This window comes from Oncorhynchus tshawytscha, linkage group LG29, assembly GCF_018296145.1.
Source record: "Oncorhynchus tshawytscha isolate Ot180627B linkage group LG29, Otsh_v2.0, whole genome shotgun sequence".
Taxonomy (NCBI): Eukaryota; Metazoa; Chordata; class Actinopteri; order Salmoniformes; family Salmonidae; genus Oncorhynchus; species Oncorhynchus tshawytscha.
This window is the reverse complement of record NC_056457.1, coordinates 16737789-16764186: the sequence shown is the minus strand read 5'-3', so window position 1 is coordinate 16764186 and position 26398 is coordinate 16737789. Positions and strand designations below refer to the sequence as shown.

General features: G+C 43.3%; 2 protein-coding genes across 6 annotated transcripts in view; one reads left to right on the top strand and one right to left on the bottom strand.

The window, feature by feature from the left end:
- The window catches only part of lancl2 (LanC lantibiotic synthetase component C-like 2 (bacterial)), a 54740-nt gene extending 42843 nt beyond the window's left edge, over positions 1 to 11897 (top strand). For all 4 annotated transcript variants that reach the window (XM_024392776.2, XM_024392775.2, XM_024392778.2 and 1 more), the window contains 4 exons: positions 4072 to 4254; positions 5671 to 5847; positions 6431 to 6503; positions 11155 to 11897. In XM_024392776.2, coding sequence (XP_024248544.1) covers positions 4072 to 4254; positions 5671 to 5847; positions 6431 to 6503; positions 11155 to 11231 — 510 coding nt within the window. In that variant the 3' untranslated portion in view covers positions 11232 to 11897. The remainder of the gene's footprint in view (positions 1 to 4071; positions 4255 to 5670; positions 5848 to 6430; positions 6504 to 11154) is intronic.
- A 638-nt stretch (positions 11898 to 12535) lies between these two features.
- The window catches only part of LOC112227838 (vesicular, overexpressed in cancer, prosurvival protein 1-like), a 77745-nt gene continuing 63882 nt past the window's right edge, over positions 12536 to 26398 (bottom strand). For both annotated transcript variants that reach the window (XM_024392779.2, XM_024392780.2), the window contains 2 exons: positions 23165 to 23298; positions 12536 to 15064 (listed from right to left, as the gene is read on the bottom strand). In XM_024392779.2, coding sequence (XP_024248547.1) covers positions 14883 to 15064; positions 23165 to 23298 — 316 coding nt within the window. In that variant the 3' untranslated portion in view covers positions 12536 to 14882. The remainder of the gene's footprint in view (positions 15065 to 23164; positions 23299 to 26398) is intronic.

Here is a 26398-nt window from a genome sequence, read left to right as displayed (position 1 = left end):
AGTGGCATCAACCTCCTACGCTCCCATTACCACGGTGAATTAATATGGATTAATATGCTTTTTAATGATCAGTGTTCTTGGATTTTATGGCAGGTGCGGGTGTACCTCGATACATTTTTATATTTTAGGGAAAAATAACCTATTTAAAATCATTTGTGAGTTGTTTTGTTTCCCCATGGTGCTTGTAACACTGATGTGCTTTAGTTAAATTAGTCAGGGAGGAGAAGTTTTATGATGGAATTAAAAAATATATTTCTGCACAAGATTTTGTTATATGTGCACAAAACATTAGGAACAACTTTGCTTTCCATGACATAGACTGACCAGGTGCAAGCTATTATCCCTTATTGATGTCGCTTAAATCCACCTCAATCATTGTAGATGGAGACCGGTTAAAGAATGCTTTTTAAGCTTTGAGACGATTGAGACATGGATTGTGTATGTGTGCCATTCAGAGGGTGAATGGACAAGACAACAGATGTAAGTGTCTTTGAACGGGGTATGGTAGTAGGTGCCAGATGCACCTGTTTGAGTGTGTCAAGAACTGCAACGCTGCTGGGTTTCTCACGCTCAACAGTTTCCCATGTGTATGAAGAATGGTCCACCACCCAAAGGACATCCAGACAACTTGACACAACTGTGGGAAGCCTTGGAGTTAACATGGGCCAGCATCCCTGTGGAAAGCTTTTGACACCTTGTAGAGTCCATGCCCCGACAAATTGAGGCTGTTCTGAGGGCCAAATGGGGTGCAAGTCAATATTAGGAAAGCGTTCCTAATCTTTTGTGCACTCTGAGTATATAATGTAGGTGTTACCACTACACCACGGCTCTGCACATGCAGAGTAACTATGTAGGTTAAGGGAACCCTTTACATTAGCCTAAATTTTTATCTAGTTTCTCTGCAGTTATTTGGTGACTAGAATATCATTACTCAATTGTACAATGAAAGATATATACAAAATAGGCTAATTACTGTGTGTTTACAATGTACACAACCAATAAATTAAACGTCCATGTAACTCAATGGTATCTATGACAAAAAGTAAGGCAAGGAGGGCTTACAAGCCACCATAGAAGATTCCATTATGACACCAGCCACCTATGGAGGCTAGCTAGTCCTGATCACGATCTTCACCCATTAGTATTGGAGGCTTCCAGAGGCTGTCAGAGGCCATGGGACCATGTGTTGGATATGTAATCTGCTTCTCTGAGAGTTTTTAAAGGCCAGAGTGGAGGAAAGTAGATTATCTTTGATCCCCAGTGGAGAGTAGTCAGCGTTCTCTCTGTGCTAGGGCATGTGCTTCTCTTTTAGAAATGCTTCGATGATCCTCCTGTAGTGCTGGCACTATCAGCATGCCTCTCCTCCTCTCTTGGGATTGGCTGGCCATGCATCATCTGTCTCTGGGGAAGAGGGCGGGGATTGGGAGTAATGATGCCGCCCACAACCAGTTCCCAGGTTGCACTTAGATCTATAATATATGGCATTTAGCAGACCCTTTTATCCAAAGCCACCTACAGTCATGTGCATCCATTTTAAAGATGGATGGCAATCCAAGTTGCAAGCGTCATGCTCTACGAACTGAGCCATACAGGACGGCTCCACTGGTAATCATTAACTAGCAACGGACCTGCCATGTTGCTTTCAACTATCAGTAGAAGGGAAGGAAGCGAGGAGAGGAAGCCACGTTAGACTATTGAAATGCTCCCGATGACTGGAGCCACAGGGCTCTGTACTCCCACCTCTTCCCCCTTTCAAACTCTATTGGGCTATGACGCACACACACACACACACACCGTTGGCGTTTACAGCTTTGCAAATATTTGAGACCCACACGACCCTCATTAAAACATGAACAGAGGAAGGACTGCCACCAGCCAAACTAGAAAACGCATGTAAACAACCGCAGGCCTGGGAATTGTGTGTGTGTGTACAATTTGTACTAGCACTGACTTTGCTGATAGCTACTTAATGAGGAAGCTATTGGCTTACTATGACTGCGGTTGTCTCTCTTTGCTACCTTAAGATCAATGCATCTAACTGTGAGTCGCTCGATAAGAGTGTCTGCTAAATTACAAAGATGTGTGTGTGTGTAGGCGTACACTAGTACGCCTGTTTGTGTGTTCGTTCGCGTGAGTATTTCTCCCCCGAGCATTTACAAGGGGCTCCCAATCCAAAATTGGACACGTCTTATTTGGATCTTATTGTTTCCATCTATCTATCGATCACTCTTTGAAATGTGAAAGCATAGCCGTGGGAAGGGGTGTTGAGGATGCTGCAGCACTCCCTGATAAACCCCCCGCCCTCATATGTGAACGAGGGACCAGAGCATCTCTGCCACTACCTGGGATGCATTGTTGTCCCCTGTTGCACAACTGAAAGCTCATATAGATTTAGCCTTGTAACAACTCCAATCTGGCATTGGCGTACCCGTCCCCACAAGAACACTGCCCAGCAAATGTCCCCGATAGCGGTCTGGACCGAACCCAACAGGAAATGTATTTAGTAATCCCCAAGCTGTTGGACTACCTCCATTTAGGCCTGTGTTTCTCGCTCTAAAAGGCTACATTTCAACATGTTTTTGCCAACTCACTCTCAGGGCACACAGTTATCAATGGATACAACTTGATTCCTTTTTCTGTTCGATGATAACCACTACCATTTGCGCTCTGTGTGTGTGCGTGTGTGTGTGTGTGTGTGTGTGTGTGTGTGTGTGTGTCCAGCTGCTTTGAGTAAATAGATTGTGTATATGCATTATCTTCCCTGTGTGTTAGAGCAATGCAGTGTGTGTGTGTGCGTGCGTGCATGTGTGTGAGCATGTGTGTATAAGTGCGGTGCGTCATTGTGACGCACGTGGACATGCTCTGCTACACCTATACTCAGACATAACACACACACACACACACCCATCTTCCACTTCCATCCTTCTTTTATTTCTCTCCTCTTCCCTCCAATTAGTAACAGTAGCAGTAACAGTTCTTTCTCTCCTCTTCCCTCTGATTAGTAACAGTAACAGTAGCAGTAACAGTTCTTTCTCTCCTCTTCCCTCCGATTAGTAATAGTAGCCATCTCTCCTCCCTCTCTCCTGCTTCATCCTTTTTCCTCCTCTCCTTTCTGTCTAATGTCTAACAGACGCTCTCTCCTTTCTGTCTGATCTCCCTCGCTTTAACATTCTCTAACTGTAGTCTTCTCTCCTCCATCCATCCTTCTCTGGCTGTCATTTTCTTTAGCAGCAGTTATCTCCCTCTTCCTCTCTTTCTGGCTGTAATATTCTTTAATTGCAGTCCTCTCTCCTTCTTCCTCGCCTTCCTTCCTCATCCTCCTCCTCTCTGACAGTATTCATATCCAACAGCTCCCTCCCTCCCTGTCTCTGGCTGTATTATTATCTAACAGCAGTCTTTTCTCCCGTAGGCCATGTTTCTCAGCATGGTCTTTCTTTTCTTTTCTTTCTCTCGAGCCAAATCAAAAGATTGTCCTTGTCATAAATTCTCTCTGACACTTGCCTCTAATTCATCTCTCTCTGTGCAGTAAAAACCATCAAGTGCATATTCAACACAGCTGAGTGCTATTTGGGATAATGACTGTTGAGTCAGGGATTCTTCTAAGTTTAGTTAGTCTCTTAATGAAACCCAGTATAAATGGCCCGCATTTAAAATGCCTGACGGTCTCTCATAAATGCATGTAAAGCTGAAGTGCAACGCTTAGGATGTTTCAGACCAGGTGATATGTTGTGTATTAACTGTTCATTGCGATAAGGATGATTGTGATATGCATATCAACAGATTTCAGCATACTGTGTTATCGGTATTCCACAGTAGTTACACCACCCGTCTTCATGTCACCTGAACTTGTGCCTCCATAATGTTACCATGATATTTCTACAAAGGATGTGGATATGGATTTTATTTACTTGGTACCTATATCTCTCCTCTCTCTCTCTCTCGGTCTCTCCCTTTCTCTCTCTCTTTCGTTATCTCTCTCGTTCTCTCTTTCATTCCGTCTTTTTTATTTTCTCTCTCCCCCTCCCCCTATCTCTTTCTCTCTGTCTCTCTCCCTTGCTCGACCTCTCTCAGCCCTCTGCTAAGGTGAACCAGGAAGTCCTATCTGAGTTGGTGCGGCCCAGTGTGGACTACGTCCGCCACAAAAAGTTCCGCTCTGGGAACTACCCGTCGTCGCTAAGCAACGAGACGGACCGGCTGGTGCACTGGTGCCACGGGGCGCCAGGAGTGGTGCACATGCTCATCATGGCACACAAGGTGAGGGACACGCACCGTAGTAATGTCTCTTCAAGTAGATCTGAAAGGATTTTGGATTGAAACACTCGACACCACTCTCTCCTCTCTAGCACAGCTCTCTAAACCTCATGAATACACTCTCACGATATTAGGGCTCGTTTGTTTTCCTAATATCAATATCACGTTAACTAACCCCATGAGTTCCATTATAGCACTCAGCTACTCTCCTATACAGAGGACTGAGAGATAGCAGTGAACCAGGCCCTCTCCTCTAATGCCCCCAGCTCTGCCACTCTCAAATAATTGCATGGAATCACCCAGGAAAGATAATTAAGTCTATAGCTGGAGGTAACGAACTTAACAGCTCCCGCTGCATCTCAATGCTCCGTGGCTCTTCGCCTAGGAGAAATACGCAACTCACAGTGACGCCTAGTGGATATCAGGTGCACTGTAGGACCAAGGCCCCTTTTCTTAAAGTGTCTCACAGTAGGATGCATGATATTATACGGACAGTGGAGGCCTGGTCCCAGATCAGCACTAGGGCCCCGGTGTCACTACGGGCCCCGGTGTCACATTTTGATTACCAACTGAATTTAAACAAGCACTACATCCCAGCTTTGACATGCTCGTCCGCTGGTTTAATACCACAGTCAATTTCAAGAGGTCTTATTGAGTAATGGGCTGTTTTTCTGCCGTGCTCAGCATATGGCCTCTTACAAGCTGACTCTCACTGCAGGTCTGAAAACGCACACCCTCTCCCTTTTGAAATGACTAATAGAAGGAGCAAAAGAAGGAATGGAGATTATGTAGTGAGCATTTTGAGCATGCGTTGTGTGAGGAGAGGAGATTTCCCCGGATAAACGCTTCATCTCTTGACAAACAACATGTATTTCATCAGTCGTAGTGTGGCATGAATACACACACTCACGTCCAGGGGGGAGCACACACACACACACACACACACACCCAGTGCAGGGTCATTTCATGACTCTGGTCCATTAACTTCATGAAGGAATACAATGTGCGTATCACCTGTATTCATCCTACCTTCTAGGGAGTTTTTCCTAGCCAATGTGCATCTGCATTGCTTTCTCTTTGGGGTTTTAGGCTTGGTATCTATAAAGCACTGTTACAAATGATGAGCTAAAATGGGCTTGATGAAATACAGTTAATTGATTTGATACTGTATCTTTGGCTATTTCAGTCTCCCTATGTAATGTAAGGGCAATTGATTAGGTGTACATGAAGAACATTACAGATTTCTAAATAGCAGGGCAAGATGAAAATACTCTAATACCACGTTTCTTACATCAAATCCTTTCCGATCCCCACACGTGTGTGTGTGTGCGTGTGCGTGTGTGGGATTTGGATTTCAGATAGTGTTTGGGATTGGCCATGAGTCTAATGTCATGTCTCCCCTTTCCTCCCTCCCTCCAGGTGTTTAAGGATGAGAAGTACCTGAAGGATGCTGTGGAGTGTGGGGAGGTGATCTGGCAGAGAGGCCTGCTGAGGAAAGGTTACGGTATCTGTCACGGCACGGCGGGCAACGCCTACTCCTTCCTCACCCTCTACCAGCTCACCCAGGAGAAGAAGTACCTCTACCGCGCCTGCAAGGTAACACTGGGGTGTGTGTGTGTGTGTGTGAGAGGAGGGGCTGTGGAGCTCCTGGTTGCTCCAGCAGTGTTGTCCTCCTTCAGATCTTCTTCCTCTTTTTGAATGAGATGGGAAGGAAGGATTCGCCCACACATGCATTACAGTGTAGGCAGCCTGCCCTGAACAAGCCTGCTAAAGACACGACTACACTCTGTGACACAAAAGTCTTTATCGTGACATGTATTGTACCATTGGCCAATATTGAAGGCCATTCTTCTTACTGACAAATAATCAGTATATGATGACTCATTCAGTCGGATTTCATTCATTGCTTTCTTGGTTTCATGTCTCTGCGTCGTCGCTTGTTTGCATCGATATGTATTGACTCGTGTGAAATCCGGTTGTCAGTGAATGACCTTGTCATTACATTTGGATCAATTAATTTATGCATTCATTTATCCGATCCTCAGGATTTTAGAATTACTGCATGGTTCACGTATTTATTTATTTATTTATCCAATTATGGTAACATACAGTATAGTCTATTGTCTTTCATGTTCAACCCTATGTTCTGGTAATCACATTGGTCCTCATTTTTTCCCAGTTTGCTGAGTGGTGTCTGGACTACGGAACCCACGGCTGCAGAATCCCAGACAGACCGTACTCTCTGTTTGAAGGTGAAACTTTTATTTAAACCCCTTAAGCAGACAAAAACATCCCCAAAATACGTGACATTTTCCGCCTTCTCTTCTTCCCATTCAATCAATGTAATAACCACTCTGTAATTTACGAGAAAATGCAGACTGAATTTGCTTTACATATGTACAGTACCAGTCAAAAGTTTGGACACCTACTCATTCAAGGGTTTTTCTTTATTTTTACTATGTTCTACATTGTAGAATAATAGCGAACACATCAAAACTATGGAATCATGTAGTAACCAAAAAAGTCTTAAACAAATCAGTCAACAAGTGCTCAGCATATGTGGGAACTCCTTCAAGACTGTTGGACCGGCTGAAGCATGACGTGGGGTGGGTGCCTGCTGAGCCCACCAAGACAAGAAGACCTCTCGAGCTAGCTACGGTGTGGAAGCCCGACGAGCTAGCGGAGGCACCCCTGGGTCCATCGGCGACGGCACCCGGACCCGACATCACCAACCAAAACAAAAACAAAAACTCCCTGATGCTTCTTTTAGTGGTGTCAGCATTCTGTAAGGACCGACGCTGGAGACGAGAAGCAGGCAGAGGGAGTGAACATTTTAATGAAACAACGGACATGAAACAGAACAGGAACAGCATTTGGACAGGGGAACAATACTGACGTCAATGCTGACACAGGGAATAAACGGAGGAGCACACAGATATAGAGGGGGTAATCAACAAGATAATGGACTCCAGGTGAGTCCAATATAGCTCAGCTGCGCGTAATAGTGGTGACAGGTGTGCGTAATGAAGGGCAGCCTTGCACAAGAGGGAGAGTGGGAGCAGGCATGACAGTCTGAGTGTTGGAGTGTGCCCCTTTGTCAGTAAATTTTTTAAATGAAATAAAATCATGCCATCTGGTTTGCTTAATATAAGGAATTTGATGTATTACATATACTTTAACTTTTTACTTTAATTCAAGTATGACAATTGTGTACTTTTTCCACCACTAGACTCATCCCTCATTCAGTGTAGTAAAAGAGGGAGATAGGAGAGGAGACTGTACCTCTCTGTTAATGAGATTTGAGGAGCCCTGCTCTCTCATTGCTAATACAATTGAGAGATTGACCAACTACTGGACATTTTACACACAATTAACACATTCCGTTAGCAATTCTAATGTTCCATGGCATGTGAAATTATTTGATAATGTATTTAGGAAAAGAAGTGCACTCTAAATGACTTCTGCACTAAGTCATGTTTAATGAGCTAGTGAGGCTTTTGCTCTTACCTCTCTGAACCTTCCTGAGACTTAAAGCTCTCTGCCTCACTGTGACTGGGTGATAATTGACTTAATATTTTAATAATCATTTTTTTCTATAATTATAATCTGATAAATATTGTGTGAGGGTGTGAAGTCAACTTTGATAACTTTAGCAGCTGGTCAGGAAAGGCTGATCTTACATCATAAAACCTGTCAACGGGCACAGTCCAAATAATCTGAGTGGCAATTACAGTGCCTTTGGTAAGAGTTCAGACGTCAGACCCCTTGACTTTTTCCACATTTCGTTACACTACAGCCTTATTCTAAAATTGATTAAATAAATACAAATCTTCAGCAATCTACACACAGATACACCATAATGACAAAGCGAAAACAGGTTTTCATACAAAAATACTTTATTTACATAAGTATTCAGACCCTTTGCTATGAGACTCAAGCTCAGGTGCATCCCGTTTCCATTGATCGTCCTTAAAACGATTCTCAATTTTAGAATAAAGCTGTAACGTAACAAAATATGGAAAAGGTCGAAGGGTCTGAATACTCTCCAAAGGCACTGTAGGTTACCTTTAGTTTGGCAATGACTGGCATCTATTTGGTTCTGCCATTGGTCCACTGGTAAGGTTTCCCTATGACAGCTTTGTCCCCCCCATCCCACCCACGTGTTGTGTGCAGCCACATGAAACGTCTTGCCTGGCGTTGTACCGCCACATCTCCATGGCAACCAGCTGCTGCCCACGTCCGAGTAGATTTGTGGGCTGTGATTGGTTGGTCTTGACCCCCTTTGTCTCCCCCTCTCTCACACACACGGACAAACACGTACGCTCCCTTTTCCCATCCCTGCCTGAATTAATCTTCCACTGATAAACAGTCTGGTAAAAAATATTGCAGCAGTTTAATTTTATTAGTAATATATGGGCCCATGTTGACTCTACAACCTAGAATATTGAATGTTCATGTCTTGAATGTAATAACAGAATACATGTAATATTTCACATTACTGTTGTACCCACAGTGTTACAAGTACATTTTCAGCTCTTTGAACTATTTCAAAGAGATTTGAGAAGGTTTTGTTCATTCACGATGATAAATAACTCCATGACGAACGGTGAGTGATTTGTAAGCCAAGCTTTCATGTATATAGGGTTGTATGGTTGGGCGGTATCCTTATTTCCGTGCCATCATAACGTGCCTGTGCCATCCTGGGATAGACAGTATTACCTGTTAGTGCAGACAGGTGGCGCCAAAAGAAATTAGGATGCAAACATCTACCAGAATGCTAACAAGTACTAAGGAATCCCCATAGTGGACGAGTGCATGAAAAATGGACTACCAAGACAGACAACCCAGCTCATAAGGTTATGCAAGTACAGTACCATTCAAAAGTTTGGACACACCTTCTCATTCAAGGGTTTTTCTTTATTTTGACTATTTTCTACATTGTAGAATAATAGTGAAAACATCAAAACTATGAAATAATAACATATGGAATCATGTAAGCAAAAAAGTGTTAAACAAATCAAAATATATTTGAGATTCTTCAAAGTAGCCACCCTTTACCTTGATGACAGCTTTGCACACTCTTTGCATTCTCTCAACCAGCTTCATGAGGAACTCCGTTTGCATAACGCACAAAACAAATATTACGCAGCAGGGCTCTTAATCCAGGAGGGGATTGTCTCTGCTGCTGTTACCAAGAAGCTTGATATTGCAAGCTAACATTAGCCACTAATGCTAGGAAGTTGACAAAAAACCCAGCTGGAGAGACTTATTTGGCACATCTTAGATAGTTAACTTAATAGTTATATACAGTGCATTCAGGAAAGTATTCCTCTTTCCCTTTTCCCACATTTTGTTACCTTACAGCCTTATTCTAAAACACTCATTCTGTACACAATTCCCCATTACAAATGTATATTACATTATTACATGTTGCTCTTTACCTTGTTTACAGAAGTATTCAGACCCTTTGCTATAAGAATCAAAATTGAGTTCAGGTGCATCCTATTTCTATTGATCAGCCTTGAGATGTTTCTTCAACTTGATTGGAGTCCACCTGTGGTAAATTCAATTGACTGGACATGATTTGGAAAGTCATGTACCTGTCTATATAAGGTCCCACAGTTGACAGTGCAGGTCAGAGCAAAAAACCAAGCCATGAGGTCGAAGGAATTGTCCGTAGAGATCCGAGACAGGATTGTGTCAAGGCACAGATCTGGGGAAGGGTACCAACACATTTCTGCACAATTGAAGGTCCCCAAGAGAACAGTGGCCTCCACCATTCTTAAATGGAAGAAGTTTGGAACCACCAAGGCTCTTCCTAGAGCTGCCCGTCCAGCCAACCTGAGCAATTGAAGGAAAAGTGCCTTGGTCAGGGAGGTGACCGAGAACACGATGGTCACTCTGACAGAGCTCCAGAGTTCCTCTGTGGTGATAGGAGAACCTTTCAGAAGGGCAACCATCTCAGCAGCACTCCACCAATCAGGCCTTTATGGAACAGTGGCCAGATGGAATCCACTCCTCCAGTAAAAGGCACATGACAGCCCGCTTGGATTTTGCCAAAAGGCACCTAAAGAACTCTCAGACCATGGTCTGATAAAAATATGATTGAACTCTTTGGCCTGAATGCCAAGCATTGGAGGGAACCAGGCACCATCCCTACGGTGAAGCATGGTGGTGCATGATGTGAAAACCTTCCAGAGTGGCCCAGCCAGAGCCTGGACTTGAACTTGATTGAACATCTCTGGAGAGACCTGAAAATAGCTGTGCAGTGATGCTCCCCATCCAACCTGACAGAGCTTGAGAGGATCTGCAGAGAAGAATGGGAGAAACTCCAAATACAGGTGCGCCAGGCTTGTAGAGTCATACCGAAGAAGACTGGAGGCTCTAATCTCTGCCAAAGGTGCTTCAACGAAGAACTGAGTAAAGGGTCTGAATACTTATATAAATGTGGTATTTCAGTTTTGTATTTTTACAAGTGTAACTTGATCACCTCACTTAAGTTGCGCTGCAGGAGTGACTCACCTCACAAATGAAAAATAATCGAACAGGCGAAGCGATTAACGCGATCTGCTTTATCTATTACCTAATGCACAAGTTGACTGCAGGTATTTATTTCAAATGTACACATTTTAATTTATTGAACTGTATTGGAAATTCAGTGGGTATTTCAGAATACCCTGGCATACAGTATACGGGCCAACCCTAGGTTGTAATTGTCTCTGCTTGTAATGAGACCCTGGTTTCTTTCTCCATCCTTTACTCACAGCAAATTTGTGTTTTAAAGTTATAGATTTGTTGTGTATTTGACTGTTGTAAATTGTGAAATAATTCAGCATTAGCTGCTGTTGATACCATGTAATGTCGTCTTATTGAATTTGAAATACACCATTCTCTCTCTTCCAGGTATGGCCGGGGCTATCCACTACCTGTCAGATTTGACCCAGCCTGAGTCTTCCTGCTTCCCTGCATTTGAACTTTAACCTTTGGGTCGTAGAGGGACCTCGTCCCCCTTCCATTCTGAACATTTGGAAGAGTGCGATGAGCAGGGCTCTTGGATGAGGGGGTTTGGGGTGTGATGGACCCCTGGCGTCTTGACGAAGGGAACCCTCAGCCCAGAACTGCAGCCTGGGGAGGGATGTTGTCCCCTGCTCCGGTTTTTCAGACACATGGACGGAGGGAAAAACACCCCAAAGCCCTAGGCCTTTAACTCTGTAAACGCTGTGTGTGTGTGTGTGTTGGGGTTTTGTTGTGAATGGGAAGAAAATGCTGTTTTGTTTGTGGATCTTTGCCTCTGCATGCCTATCCAGATCTCCTTCTCTGTATGTGATCTCTAATCCTTGTCCCACACCAGTTTTTAGTGCTACTCCCTCTTCCCTAGAGACGAATTATCTTTGCATGGGGACATCAGAAAACATGTATTAGTCTTGGAATGTGCGTGTCAGTCAAATGTTAATGTCTAACAGTAAATTAGCGTGGCTTTTTTGTGTGTCACCGTGTTTTGTCCCATTTTCCATTTCGTTAATGTGCTGAAGAGAGGATTTTGTTCAATGCCGCTTTGACCTTTTCTCGTGGATATTGTTTCCCTCATGCGAACAGCGTTACATTATGAATGTTGTACAATAAACCGGGTTTCAATTGCTGTCTTACCGAGTGATTACAGTACAATGTCTTAAATAAAATGCATTCTTACCTGCCTTTAGAGGACTGACTGCTTAGGTTTGGTTTTTGGGGGTGGAAAACATTGGTCAATAGTCAAAGTGGTGCATCTCAATATGAGGTACCGAACAGATGGCTTTATTTAACATGTGAGGAGGAGGAAGTCTTAACGGGGGTTTGGCCAATTAGTGTTCTTTAGAAAGCCACCTCAGGCCAATGTGAGTTACATAAGCATGAATTACTCCCACCTATCACTTCCAAGTTAGGACTGCCATTGCCTGGAGTTATCTGTACTGTTAAGTTACCCAAAGCTAACATTCTGGGATGACTCTGAGTATTTATCTGCAGTGGTGTTGAACTACATGACAAACGGTGGAGAAATGTGGCTTCTGGCTGATTTTATGTAAGAATACAAGCAAGAGAGGAGGATACCATTCTATAGAATGTCTAGGCAGTGTCTCATTCATTTGGTCTACATTTTATCTGAGGGGAACAGTTTTCCTTCCCAGATGATAATATTTTCATTCAGCAAATATGACATCCAAGTATAAAACCTTCAATCTCAAAGCACGACTGAACAGTGAGAAGGCAGTCACGGACAACTTTAAAGGGAATAAATGAAACTAACTTCCATCGGAAGGAAACTTTATTAACCATATCATGGATGGATCATTTCTATTTTTTTGTCATGTAAAATGCCGAAAACCAACCGTCTTGGTACAACAGTAAAAGCACATCCTAACTCTACAAATGACATTTTAAACCTTGGTTGCATAGTTAAATGATCAAATAGAGACATGTCATATTAGCCAAACGTATACACATCATTCAATAGTATCACTTACCATAAATTAGATCTCCCTCCTTGGTTCTGCTCTAATAGTGTCTACGTACCCCAGTTGGCCGGCTAACATCTACAAGGACATTCCATGTCAATGACAGTTGTACCGTTAACACTGGGTGGTTAGTTCGATCTGTTTTAACAGATGGTAATGTCTCATATCCTGCCCAGAAAATAGTCAACGCCCTATCTTAGGACATTTCCACATGGTTGCCTTTGTGGAGGGGTTGAGTGCCTGATCCACTCTGACAAATATGTGTAAACAGAAGAACATATCCTGGTACCTTCACCCAAATGGTCAGTGCCAGCTTGAGGACCTGGTCAACCATTGGGACATGGGACCTCTACTACACATGCACATTCTACATGTGAGCTTGATAGCTTGTTTATGTGAAAGCAAACCTTTTTTTTATTCTCCAAAATGCAAAAGAGTTTCAGATTCATACATGAAAACCATTTTTACCACAGTAAAAGGTGTACAGCGCTGTACCTACCTACGCAGAACCAGTTGGTCGTTAACATTCTAACGTGAGATGTTTAAATGGCGAACAGATGGTACATCGTGTTTGAGGAACTAGGTTACTGAAAGAGTGCAGCTAGCTTTTGTGACTACCACTACTTTGTCTAGAGATTATTGCAGCACAGAAATTGAGAATCCGTAAGTAAGCAGTTTCACTGGGATGGGCCATCGGTCAGAAAAGCTTCCCATATGCAAAATGTAATCCAGTTGCGACCTGCATGTGTGAAACAAACATATCGTTTTGGGTTAATCCTCATTCTGGTTGAGCTCCTTACTGTACAAACGGAAGTCGATCTGAGAACCATGGCTGAACTTCTACAGGGATCACATCTCGCTTCGAGTGGAAATGGATGCTTAGAGAATATGGCATAGGTAGAGTTGTGGTAGGTTTCACCGTACCCATGCAGTCACTGACAAATTGTCATTTGAAACCACTTGACTTGGTCTCAATTGGGGGTCCGTCTGGTTGATTTGATTCTACATTTACATTTTAGTCAGTTAGCAGACGCTCCTATCCAGAGCGACTTACAGTAGGGAGTGCATACAGTTTCCTACATTTTTTGTACTGGTCCCCCATAGGAATCGAACCCACAACCCTGGTGTTGCAAGCGCCATGCTCTACCAACTGAACTACACATTCCCTGCCAGTTTGTGATGTCCCGATCGCCACTGTCAGCACCACAGGAATACACACACGCATCCATAATGTGAATGAAACATTCCAAACAAATCGGCCTCATAATTACCGCTCTCTCTAGCGCACATAATAGGTCCGATAAATCCAGGTCGGTTTCCTTTCCCTTCACAGCAAATGGGCACAATTTGCACAACGCATCCTGACAAGTGTTTATTGTCTATTTAACATTTTCTCAGTGTTAGGCGAACACAGCCAGCTACAGAGAGAAGCCCAATTATTCAGCCTCATAATAGGAAAGTCTTTGAACCTTTTAAGCCATTTAAATGCCTTTTGTTTTCAACTTCTCCAAGGTGTCTTTCAACTCAAATTTGATATTGCTCTTGTACAGTTTAGATAGTGGTTGGTCTTAAGCTGATCCAGGACCAAGGGCATCTCTACCCCCTAATGTTTACTTGAATCGATATTCATCTAAAAGCAATGTGCTGATCTTGGATAAGCTTTCGTCATCGACTTCCACAGTTTGGTGTCTGTGGCATGAACCCCCATCTACAGGACTCTGTGAGCGACTCAGTACATATCAGTCACAGACCATGCCCATCAAGATGGCATTGCCAGCAGAAGAGACTGCGGTGGATAGTTATGCTTTTGTGAAAGTAGTGGGCAAGATGGAGGAAGGGTGAATGACAGTGACATCCAAGCCATGGAGATACGGAGATAAATTCAGCCCGTCTTTGTCCAGAAGACCACTGCCTGCAGCACAGGTCCCCAGAAGGCAGTTTGTCTCTAAAGGTGGTTGTCTGTATCTTGTCCCTAGGACTTGGGCTGATGGTGAAGGTATAACAGTGGCAGACAGACTGTAGATGTCCCCTCCTCTCCTTGTCCTGTCAGTTCTGCTCGTGATGAGGTCACCATGAAGGAGAAGAAACGGAGGGGACGCCAATGGTCTCCGTCAATGACGCCGCAGACACTGGCAGCCTTTACCTCTTCTCTGGTGTCCGGAACACCTGTTCGTAGGGCGGGGGTGGGTGGTTGCAGTACGAGGGCGGTGGAGGGTAGGCGCTCATGTGGGCAGGGCCGAGCTGGATGGGGTAGGTGGGGGTGAGGGGTGATGTCATGACGCCAGGGTCGCCGTAGCCCACCATGCCAGGTTGCTGGGATACTGCATGGGGAAGACATAGAGAGACCACTGTTAATCATCTTTTGTTACAAGCAGTTTGGTACAAATATACATTCTGTGGACAAAAGAGAGAGAGATTGTGTGTGTGTGTGTGTGTGTGTGTGTGTGTGTGTGTGTGTGTGTGTGTGTGTGTGTGTGTGTGTGTGTGTGTGTGTGTGTGTGTGTGTGTGTGTGTGTGTGTGTGTGTGTGTGTGTGTGTGTGTGTGTGTGTGTGTGTGTGTGTGTGTGTGTGTGTGTGTGTGTGTGTGTGTGTGTGTGTGTGTGTGTGTGTGTGTGTGTGTGTGTGTGTGTGTGTGTGTGTGTGTATAACTACTTAATGTGTGTGGGTCTGGTGATTGCATGCTCATTTGCATTTCCTGTTTCCTTTAAAGAAACACAACAGTGCACCAGGCACTACTGTGATCTTTGCCATTACAATCAAACTTTGCTGTACAAAAAGCTGTCTTTTGATTGTTTTCAAAATGGAGAAGCATAATGGCAGCCCAGTCATCTGTACCACTACTTGAAAGTCTATTTCTGAACCGATTGAAAATAGCACAGGATTCAATTTGGAAACCCACTCTGAATGAACACTTAAAATGTGTTTTCCCATGTTCCCTGATATAAACATGAAAGGAATAAGCCATGTTAATAGGTTTATTGATGCTTTGTGACGCACAACAACCCAGTGAGAGCGAAAACAAAAGAAAGGACAGTGTTCTCCCTCATGTTCAATTCTCCAGTGCCTGGAACTCCATAGCCATCGAACCCAAGAATGAAATTAAGCGTCCATATATTATTGGAGCACTGAATACAATTTTCTGCATGACTGAATGATATAATGAACGATCCCATTTATTTTTGCCCTTTCAAATAGCTTTCGTTGGGAAAGCTGGCAGTATGATTAGGTGCCCTACTTTTCAGTCCGAATAGCAGTTTGAAGTCTGTTGGAAAAGTTTGGGAGTCAAAAGGCCAGTGACTGTGGAGCTCGCTGATTCGCTTAACATTTCTACTAACTTCTCAACTCAACAAAGCCCTGAATTCTGGAAACATCTCTCTTTCATTAACTTCATCCACTCTTCTACTCATCCTCCCTCCTCTAATCTTCTGTGTAAAGCAGATAGAGGGGTTGAAGGATAAAACGTTTCACAGTAACGAAAGAGTGTGCGGTTCTCCTACTCTCAGTGACTCCTGAGGGGGCACCGATAACAACGAGCAACACATCGTGCTGCTACACCGGCAGTTCAAGGTGGAGGACGGGTTCTGTTCCTCTCTGGATAGATCCAGGAGAAACCTAGAAGCCTTTCTAACCTGGGTCAATCAGGATTTACAGCTACAAGGTCCATGCGCCATTTTATGTTTATCCCATGTGTAACTCTGTGTTGTTGTTTTATTGTCGCACTGCTTTGCTTTATCTTGGCCAGGTCACGGTTGTAAATGAGAACTTGTTCTCAACTGGACTAACTGGTTAAATAAAGGTGAAATAAAAATAAATAAAAACATATCGTACATGATTTGAAGCAGCCTCAATAAACTCATTTTCAATGACAGAGCACCTACGAAAGCACCACCTCTCGCTCTTTCATTTCTATACCAGGTGGTTAACTAGGGAATGAAAGGTGGTGGTAAAAACGACAAGCTACAGTACAAGCAGGTTGGTTGGACCCCCTCCGGGTAAAGCGCGGCGAGCTCATTTTGAATGTGCAAATTAAATGTCACCAGATATCTTTCCTACGGGTCATTCTGCAACAGCTGGAAGTTGAGAGGTCATATTGCTGGCATCCTATTTGTTTACAGTCGACTTAGTTCTGAATAAGCAGAAAAAGAGAAGCGAAGGAAACTGCTGTGACTGGAGTTTTGCCATCAGTGGGATTTAGTCTGGGGAAAAGGCCAAATAATAGTGATGATGATTTGTTCAAGTTGACCAGAGTCAGCGATATTTATACACTACTTCTGAGATGTTGTGTGAGGTGATTTTCTACCTTGGTGACAACTAATTCAACTCATTTGTGGGATAAGGGTGGCAGTTGTCTTGAGATTGGGTGCAATCAGTCGGATGAAAGGTTTATGAAGCGGAAGGTTTGGAACTCACTTCTAAACACTCCCATCACACTGAGAAAACAACAAACCAAACACTTCTCTGATGTGAAAGGACAGATCCACCACCAACCATCTCTTTATTTAAACTGCAGGCATTGCATCGTTGGTTGTCATCATTAAAGAGGAGGGTAATGGAGAATAACAAAAATATACATGATTGTAAGATAGTCTGACACTAAGGGCAGCATTTTCTCTTTCATCCTCCTTCTAAACAGCTCAAAGCCTCCACTGACACAGGAAGCAATACATCAACTATCTATGACAAACATCCCACACACTTTTCCCACAACTAAGAATACAACAGGTGTAAACCTTACAGGGAAATGCTTACTTACAGGCTCTAACCAACAGTGCAAAAAAAGGTGTTAGGTGAACAATAGTTAAGTAAATAAATAAAACCGTAAAAAGGCAGTGAAAAATAACAGTAGCGAGGCTACATACAGTAGCGAGGCTACATACAGTGGCGAGGCTATATACAGTAGCAGGGCTACATACAGTAGCGAGGCTATATACAGTAGCGAGGCTACATACAGTACCAGGGCTACATACAGTAGCGAGGCTATATACAGTAGCGAGGCTACATACAGTAGCGAGGCTATATACAGTACAGGCTATACAGTATCGAGGCTACATACAGGCTATATATACAGTAGCGAGGCTATAACAGTATAGCTATATACAGAGCGCTATAACAGTACAGTATATACAGTAGCGAGGCTATATACAGTAGTGAGGCTATAACAGTAGCGAGGCTATATACAGTAGCGAGGCTACATACAGGCACCGGTTAGTCGGGCTGATTTGAGGTAATATGTACATGTAGATATGGTTAAAGTGACTATGCATATATGATGAACAGAGAGTAGCAGTAGCGTAAAAGAGGGGTTGGCGGGTGGTAGGTGGCGGGACACAATGCAGATAGCCCGGTTAGCCAATGTGCGGGGGCACTGGTTGGTCGAGCCAATTGAGGTAGTATGTACATGAATGTATAGTTAAAGTGACTATGCATATATGATAAACAGAGAGTAGCAGCAGCGTAAAAGAAGGGTTGGGGGAGGCACACAATGCAAATAGTCCAGGTAGCCATTTGATTACCTGTTCAGGAATCTTATAGCTCGGGGGTAAAAACTGTTGAGAAGCCTTTTTGCCCTAGACAGCTTAGCCCGAGTGATGTACTGGGCCGTACGCACTACCCTCTGAAGTGCCTTGCGGTCGGAGGCCGAGCAATTGCCGTACTAGGCAGTGATGCTCTCGATGTTGCAGCTGTAGAACCTTTTGAGGATCTGAGGACCTATGCCAAATCTTTTTAGTTTTCTGAGGGGGAATAGGCTTGTCGTGCCCTCTTCACGACTTTCTTGGTGTGACGTGGACACCAAGGAACTTGAAGCTCTCAATGGTCACACAAGTATGTGTGTTTTTGGTTTTACTGTCCTTCGGACAAGTGGAGACATTTTGCAGGTTCTCACAAGGAAAAAGGCTATTTTAGGCCTAGGGGTTAGGGTTTCAATTAAGGTTAAGGTAGCGGGGCTAGAATTAGGGTTAGGTTTAGGGTTAAGGTGAGGGAAATAGGATTTTGAATGGGAATCAATTGTTTGGTCCCCACAAGGTTAGTTAAGCAAACGTCTATGTGAGTGCGTGCATGTCTGTGTCTCGGCCACGTGCACAGGTTTGCAGTGCATGGCCTCCAGATTGGGGGCCTGGCGAAGACTAGGGCAAACGAGTTGGTTAGGTACTACTCTGTTTCAGCTGTAATGGGCAGCCTAGCTGTTTGGAGAAGGAAGTGCTTTCTGACCTTTTGAGTGTCCATGCATACATACCAATTTGTAAAGTTGCCATGGAAATTGGAAATAAGTACTAGGAGAAAATACAAGTCTCTCTACAACCCATGCTGCCAAGTTTGCAATCAACAGTCTTGGAAACCAAAACTATACACATTAATTTAGCCTAAATAGATTACTTGGATTTAGAGCAGCTGTGTGTGTGTGTGTGTGTGTGTGTGTGTGTGTGTGTGTGTGTGTGTGTGTGTGTGTGTGTGTGTGTGTGTGTGTGTGTGTGTGTGTGTGTGTGTGTGTGTGTGTGTGTGTGTGTGTGTGTGTGTGTGTGTGTGTGTGTGTGTGTGTGTGTGTGTGTGTGTGTGTGTGTGTGTTGGTTATCCAGCGCACAATCTTATCAGAACCAGAAGGTTTGGATCTCAATTCCAAACACTCCCATCACACTGAGGAAGCAACAACACACCAAACACTTTTCTGACATGAAAGAACGCATCCACCACACTGGCTCTATTTCAACTTCACTGCGGGCATTGCGTCATTGAAGAAGAGGGTAATGGAGAATAACAACAGATATACAGTGCCTTCAGAAACAATTCACACCCTTCAACTTGTTCCACATTTTGTTATCAAAAAATGTTAGATAATTCAATTCTTAGTACAGACACCTACATTCAACACAAACAAACCATTACCAAGACATTTTGCCTACAGTACATGTACAGTGCCTTTAGAATGTATTCACAACCCTTGACTTGTTTGGTTGTGTTACAGCCTGAATTTAAAATAGATGAAATGGAGATTGTGTGTGACTGGCCTACTACACACAATACCCCATAATGTCAAAGTGGAATTATATTTTTTGAATTTTTTACAAATCCATTGAAAATGAAAAGCTGAAATGTCTGGAGTGAATAAGTATACAACCCCTTTGTTATGGCAAGCCTAAATAAGTTCAGGAGTAAAAATGTGCTTAACAGGTCACATGATAAGTTGCATGGACTCACTCCATGTGCAATAATAGTATTTAACATGACTTTTTTAATGACAACCTCATCTTTGTACACCACACATACAATTATCTGAAAGGTTCTCAGTCGAGCAGTACATTTGAAACACATATTCCACCACAAAGACCAGGGAGGTTTTCCAATGTCTCGCAAAGAAGGGCACCTATTGGTAGATGGGTAATAAAAAAAGCAGACATTGTATGTCTCTTTGAGCATGATGTTATTAATTACCCTTTGGATGGTGTATCAATACACTCAGTCACTACAAAGATACAGGCCTCCTTCCTAACACAGTTGCCGGAGAGGAAGGAAACCACTCAGGGATTTCACTATGATGCCAATGGTGACTTCAGTGTTGTTGAGTAACTACAATGTTATTGATCCATCCTCAGTTTTCTCCTATCACAGCCATTAAACTCTGTAACTGTTGTAACCTAAATGTCAGACTGAAAAGGAAGCCTGTACAGAATAAAAACATACCAAAACACACATCCTGTTTGCAGTAAGGCAAACTGCAAAAGAATGTGGCAAAGAAATGAACTTTATGACCTTCATAAACATTGTTGTTTGGGGCAAATCTAACACAACATCATGTTCTAAGTATGCTTGTCATTGGCAAGGACTGTGGAGTTTTTAGGATGAAAATAAACTGAATAGAGCTAAGCACTGGCAAAAAAAAAAAACTGCTTCCATTTGCTTTCCTATAGACACTGGAAGACAAATTCACCTTTCAGCAGGACAATAACCTAAACCACAAGGCCAAATAGACACTGTAGTTGCTTACCAAGACAACATTGAATGTTCCTGAGTGGCCAAGTTACAGTTTTGACTTAAATTCGGCTTGAAAATCTATGGCAAGGCTTGAAAACGGCTGTCTAGCAATGCTAAACTTGACAGAGCTTGAAGAATTTTTAAAATAATGTGCAAATATTGTACAATCCAGGTGTGCAATGCTCTTAGAGACTTACCCAGAAAGACTCATAGCTGTATTCACTGCCAAAGGTGATTATAACATGTATTGACTCAGGGGTGTGAGTACTTATGTAAATTTGATATTCCATATTTAATTTGAAATAAATTAGCAAACATTTATAAAAACATGTTTTCACTGTCATTATGGGATATTTTGTGTACATGGGTGAGAGAAAAATGTATTTAATCCATTTCTAATTCAGGCTGTAACACAAAATGTGGAATAAGTCAAGGGTACATATACAATCATATACAATGCCTTCTGAAAGTAAGACGGTCTGACACTAGGACAGCAGTTTCTCTTTCAGCCTCCTCCTAAAACAGCTCACAGCCCCCACTGTGTTCTGACACAGGAAGCAACACATATTTATGACAAACATCCCACACACTGTTCCCACAACTAAGAGACAACACTGACATCAAGTGTGTGTTCTTTGGAGTTTTTATTATGCTTGTAGGGGCCAGACCTCACAAGGATAGTAAAACAATGAACATTCAGACAAGTGGGGCCTTTTTATCGGTCCTCACAAAGAAAAAGTATATTTTAGGCTTAGGGGTTAGGGTTACAATTAGGGTTAAGGTTAGCTTAAGGGAAAATAGGACTTTGAATGCGAATCAATGGTTTGGTCCCCATAAGGTTAGTAAATCAAACGTGTGTGTGTGTGTGTGTGTGTGTGTGTGTGTGTGTGTGTGTGTGTGTGTGTGTGTGTGTGTGTGTGTGTGTGTGTGTGTGTGTGTGTGTGTGTGTGTGTGTGTGTGTGTGTGTGTGTGTGTGTGTGTGTGAGCATGTGCATGTGTCTCCAGATTGTGGGCCTGCCAAAGACTAGGGCAAACCAGTTGTCTAGGTACTGCTCTGCTTCAGCTGTCGTGGGCAGCCTAGCTGTTTGGAGGAGGAGATGCTTTCTGTACCCTTGAGTGTCTATGCATACAGGGACTTTTGAAATGTTTGGATCCTTTTTTTTATGTACTTGATTGGTGGATTCAAATAAAGTATTTAAATTGTGCGTGTGTATCCTGGTGAACACCAACATTCTGCGATGCATTGTGCAGCATGAACACACACCAATGTGTAAAGTTGCCAGGGGGAATTGAAATGAAGTACTAGGAGAGGAGAAAATAACAGTCGGTCTCCAACCCATGCTGCAGAGTTCGCAATCAGCAGCCTTGGAAACTAAAACCAGACACATTCATTTAGCCTAAATACACAAACACAACACACTTCTGTTGTTGTCTCTGTACTGCTTTATTTTTTTGTTGCTACTTGGCTACCTGCCAAACGTTTTCACTTTATCCTGTTAATAACTGTTTTTAAGAAGTTTACCAAGGTCTTAGTTTTGTCCTCACTACATTTTTTATTCTCCTTTTAAACCCCTGACACGTTATCTGGACATAGATCTGCAGGACCTCCTGCGGCCAGAAAAAAAAGAACGCTAAATTACACCTATGCCCTCTCATTGCAATCGCTGTACACTTAATATAAAGGAGAACTATCGCCTTATGGTGAGGATAGCCGAGATGCAAGCTCGGCTTCAGACGCAATCGTTAGACAAGGGCAATTTAAGAGTAGGAACGGATGATACAGCGTCTGTGCCACCAGTAAATACAGGCAGTAGTGTTTAATCCCCCGGCACAGTCCCCACAGCCGGACAATTTTCTCATGGCTTCTGGAAAGAAATGCTTTTGGTATTTAAAAAAAAATATATTATTTTACCGTTTTTCCCATTTAGCCTTCTGGCCTATTCTACCCGCCTACCCACCCACCCACCCACCCACCCACCCACCCACCCACCCACCCACCCACCCACCCACCCACCCACCCACCTACCCACCCACACCCACACCCAGAGCTGGGTATATTATCACCTGTGGCACTGTGAAGGCCTGTAAAGCTGTCACTGCAGATATCTCATTGGGGTAATTGGCACTTAGAATCGGTCTCCTTCAGTGACATCTTCATCAGAATCAAACCTCATTGGATTTGAGAATTCAAATCCAATGATATTCCAATGCTGATAGATCTATTTGTCTTGTTCGACATGGCAAAACAACAGGCTTACTATCAGCATATTCCACCAACAAAACAACATTGCACAAAGTTGCACGTATAGGTACACATTAAGGGCTTCAGACTAAATCTATTTATAACCCATATATCTAAGGGATAAAAACCCCTAAACAAAGCGCAAGTGTAAATGACTTTTGAAAGTCAAGTGCAGGGTGATGTTGGCACGTGTGTCTCTTAGTCTACTGACCTGGCGTGGATACGGGCTGCCTGGTGAAGGAGACGTTGAAGGCAGGCTCGTCGCTGAGGGGCAAGGGGTACATGCGCCTACGGATGAAGAAGCCTGCACCGCAGCAGAACAGCACCCCCATCATCAGCATCAGCCTGGCGAGAGAGAGTTAGTTCAAGATCTTTTTTTGAAGCACAGATCCTGGATGCACTGTGACCTCCACTGACCAAAATGCCTGAGGTCATAAGGTCATACAGTAACATCCCTAACAGACACCGCTGCTGAACCAATTGGAGCCACCGATCAGCCGTGAGGGCGAGAGCAGTGGAGGGTGAATAAACTAAACACTGTACTCCCTTTTATATTTTGCACCTTTTACAGAAAATGCATTTTTCACTGTAACTTGTAACTTTTTTTCATTGCGACCGGCAATGAGAGTTTGCCCACATTTCATTGGGATTATAGTGGGCCAGCCAGAGATTTAAATCTCAGAACAGAAAAGGGAGGAAAGGTGACAAGCATCCCAAAAAGTCCAGCAGTAATCTCCTTAAAGACTGCACCAAAAGACCCTATGAATTACTTACTTTAACAGCTTAGTTAGGAGCCACTGTAACTTCTCAATTGAGAGAGAGGATATTGAGGCAGTGCAGATGAAATGTAAACCACGTATCACCATCAATCTTGAAGATTTAAATGACTTGTCAATGCCGCAGCCAGACAGCTGATCAGACAAAACGGTAAAGCAGGAGCGTGATTTAGCAGCGGAATTAGTACATCACATATACCTGAAACCTCCATCTGAAAAAGGGTAAAAAGACATGATTAGGGAAAATGTGCAATTACACCTGTGTAATATACACTGCTAAAAAAAAAGGGAACACTAAAATAACACATCCTAGATCTGAATGAATGAAATATTCTTATTAAATACTTTTTTCTTTACATAGTTGAATGTGCTGACAACAAAATCACACAAAAATGATCAATGGAAATCAAATGTATCAACCCATGGAGGTCTGGATTTGGAGTCACACTCAAAATGAAAGTGGAAAACCACACTACAGGCTGATCCAGCTTTGATGTAATGTCCTTAAAACAAGTCAAAATGAGGCTCAGTAGTGTGTGAGGCCTCCACATGCCTGTATGACCTCCCTACAACGCCTGGGCATGCTCCTGATGAGGTGGCGGATGGTCTCCTGAGGGATCTCCTCCCAGACCTGGACTAAAGCATCCACCAACTCCTGGACAGTCTGTGGTGCAACGTGGCATTGGTGGCTGGAGCGAGACATGATGTCCCAGATGTGCTCAATTGGATTCAGGTCTGGGGAACGGGCGGGCCAGTCCATAGCATCAATGCCTTCCTCTTGCAGGAACTGCTGACACACTCCAGCCACATGAGGTCTAGCATTGTCTTGCATTAGGAGGAACCCAGGGCCAACCGCACCAGCATATGGTCTCACAAGGGGTCTGAGGATCTCATCTCGGTACCTAATGGCAGTCAGGCTACCTCTGGCGAGCACATGGAGGGCTGTGCGGTCCCCCAAAGAAATGCCACCCCACACCATGACTGACCCACCGCCAAACCGGTCATGCTGGAGGATGTTGCAGGCAGCAGAACGTTCTCCATGGCGTCTCCAGACTCTGTCACCTCTGTCACATGTGCTCAGTGTGAACCTGCTTTCATCTGTGAAGAGCACAGGGCGCCAGTGGCAAAAGTGACCAAGACATCAGCCAGGAAGCATAGGAACTGAGAAGTGGTCTGTGGTCACCACCTGCAGAACCACTCCTTTATTAGGGGTGTCTTGGTAATTGCCTATAATTTCCACTTGGTGTCTATTCCATTTGCACAACAGCATGTGAAATGTATTGTCAATCAGTGTTGCTTCCTAAGTGGACAGTTTGATTTCACAGAAGTGTGATTGACTTGGAGTTACATTGTGTTGTTTAAGTGTTCCCTTTATTTTTTTGAGCAGTGTACATTTGAGGAACCTGAGTAGAACATGATATCAGGAATAGTCAAAATCATCCTGCTTCCTTCCGACAAGATACCACCTCAAACTCAAGAAATAGTTCCATTAACACACACACACACAATATACAGTTGAAGTCAGAAGTTTACATACACTTTAGCCAAATACATTTAAACTCAGTTTTCACAATTCCTGACATTTAATGCTAGTAGAAATTCCCTGTCATAGGTCAGTTAGGATCACCACTTTATTTTAAGAATGTGAAATGTCAGAATAATAGTAGAGAGAATGATTTATTTCTGCTTTTATTTCCTTCATCACATTCCCAGTGGGTCAGAAGTTTACATACACTCAATTAGTATTTGGTAGCATTGCCTTTAAATTGTTTCACTTGGGTCAAATGTTTGGGTAGCCTTCCACAAGCTTCCCACAATAAGTTGGGTGAATTTTGGCCCATTCCTCCTGACAGAGCTGGTGTAACTGAGTCAGGTTTGTAGGCCTCCTTTAATCGCACATGTTTGTTCAGTTCTGCCCACAAATTTTCAGTAGGATTGTGGTCAGGGCTTTGTGATGGTCACTCGAATACCTAGACTTTATTGTCCTTAATTACAACGTTGGTAGTATGCTTGGGGTCATTGTCCATTTGGAAGACCCATTTGAGACCAAGCTTGAACTTCCTGACTGATGTCTTGAGATGTTGCTTCAATATATTCACATAATGTTCCTCCATCATGATGCCATCTATTTTTTGAAGTGTACCAGTCCCTCCTGCAGCAAAGCACCCCCACAACATGCTGCTGCCACCCCAGTGCTTCACGGTTTGGATGGTGTTCTTCGGCTTGCAAGCCTCCCCATTTCTCCTCCAAACATAACAATGGTCATTCTGGCCAAACAGTTCTATTTTTGTTTCATCAGACCAGAGGACATTTCTCCAAAAAGTACAATCTTTGTCCCCATGTGCAGTTGCAAACCGTAGTCTGGCTTTTTATGGCGGTTTTGGAGCAGTGGTTTCTTCCTTGTTGAGCGGACTTTCAGGTTATGTCGATATAGGACTCGTTTTACTGTGAATATAGATACTTTTGTACCTGTTTCCTCCAGAATCTTCACAAGGTCCTTTGCTGTTGTTCTGGGATTTATTTGCACTTTTCGCACCAAAGTACGTTCATCTCTAGGAGACAGAACGCGTCTCCTTCCTGAGCGGTATGACGACAGCGTGGTCCCATGGTGTTTATACTTGCGTACTATTGTTTGTACAGATGAACGCGGTACTTTCAGGCGTTTGGAA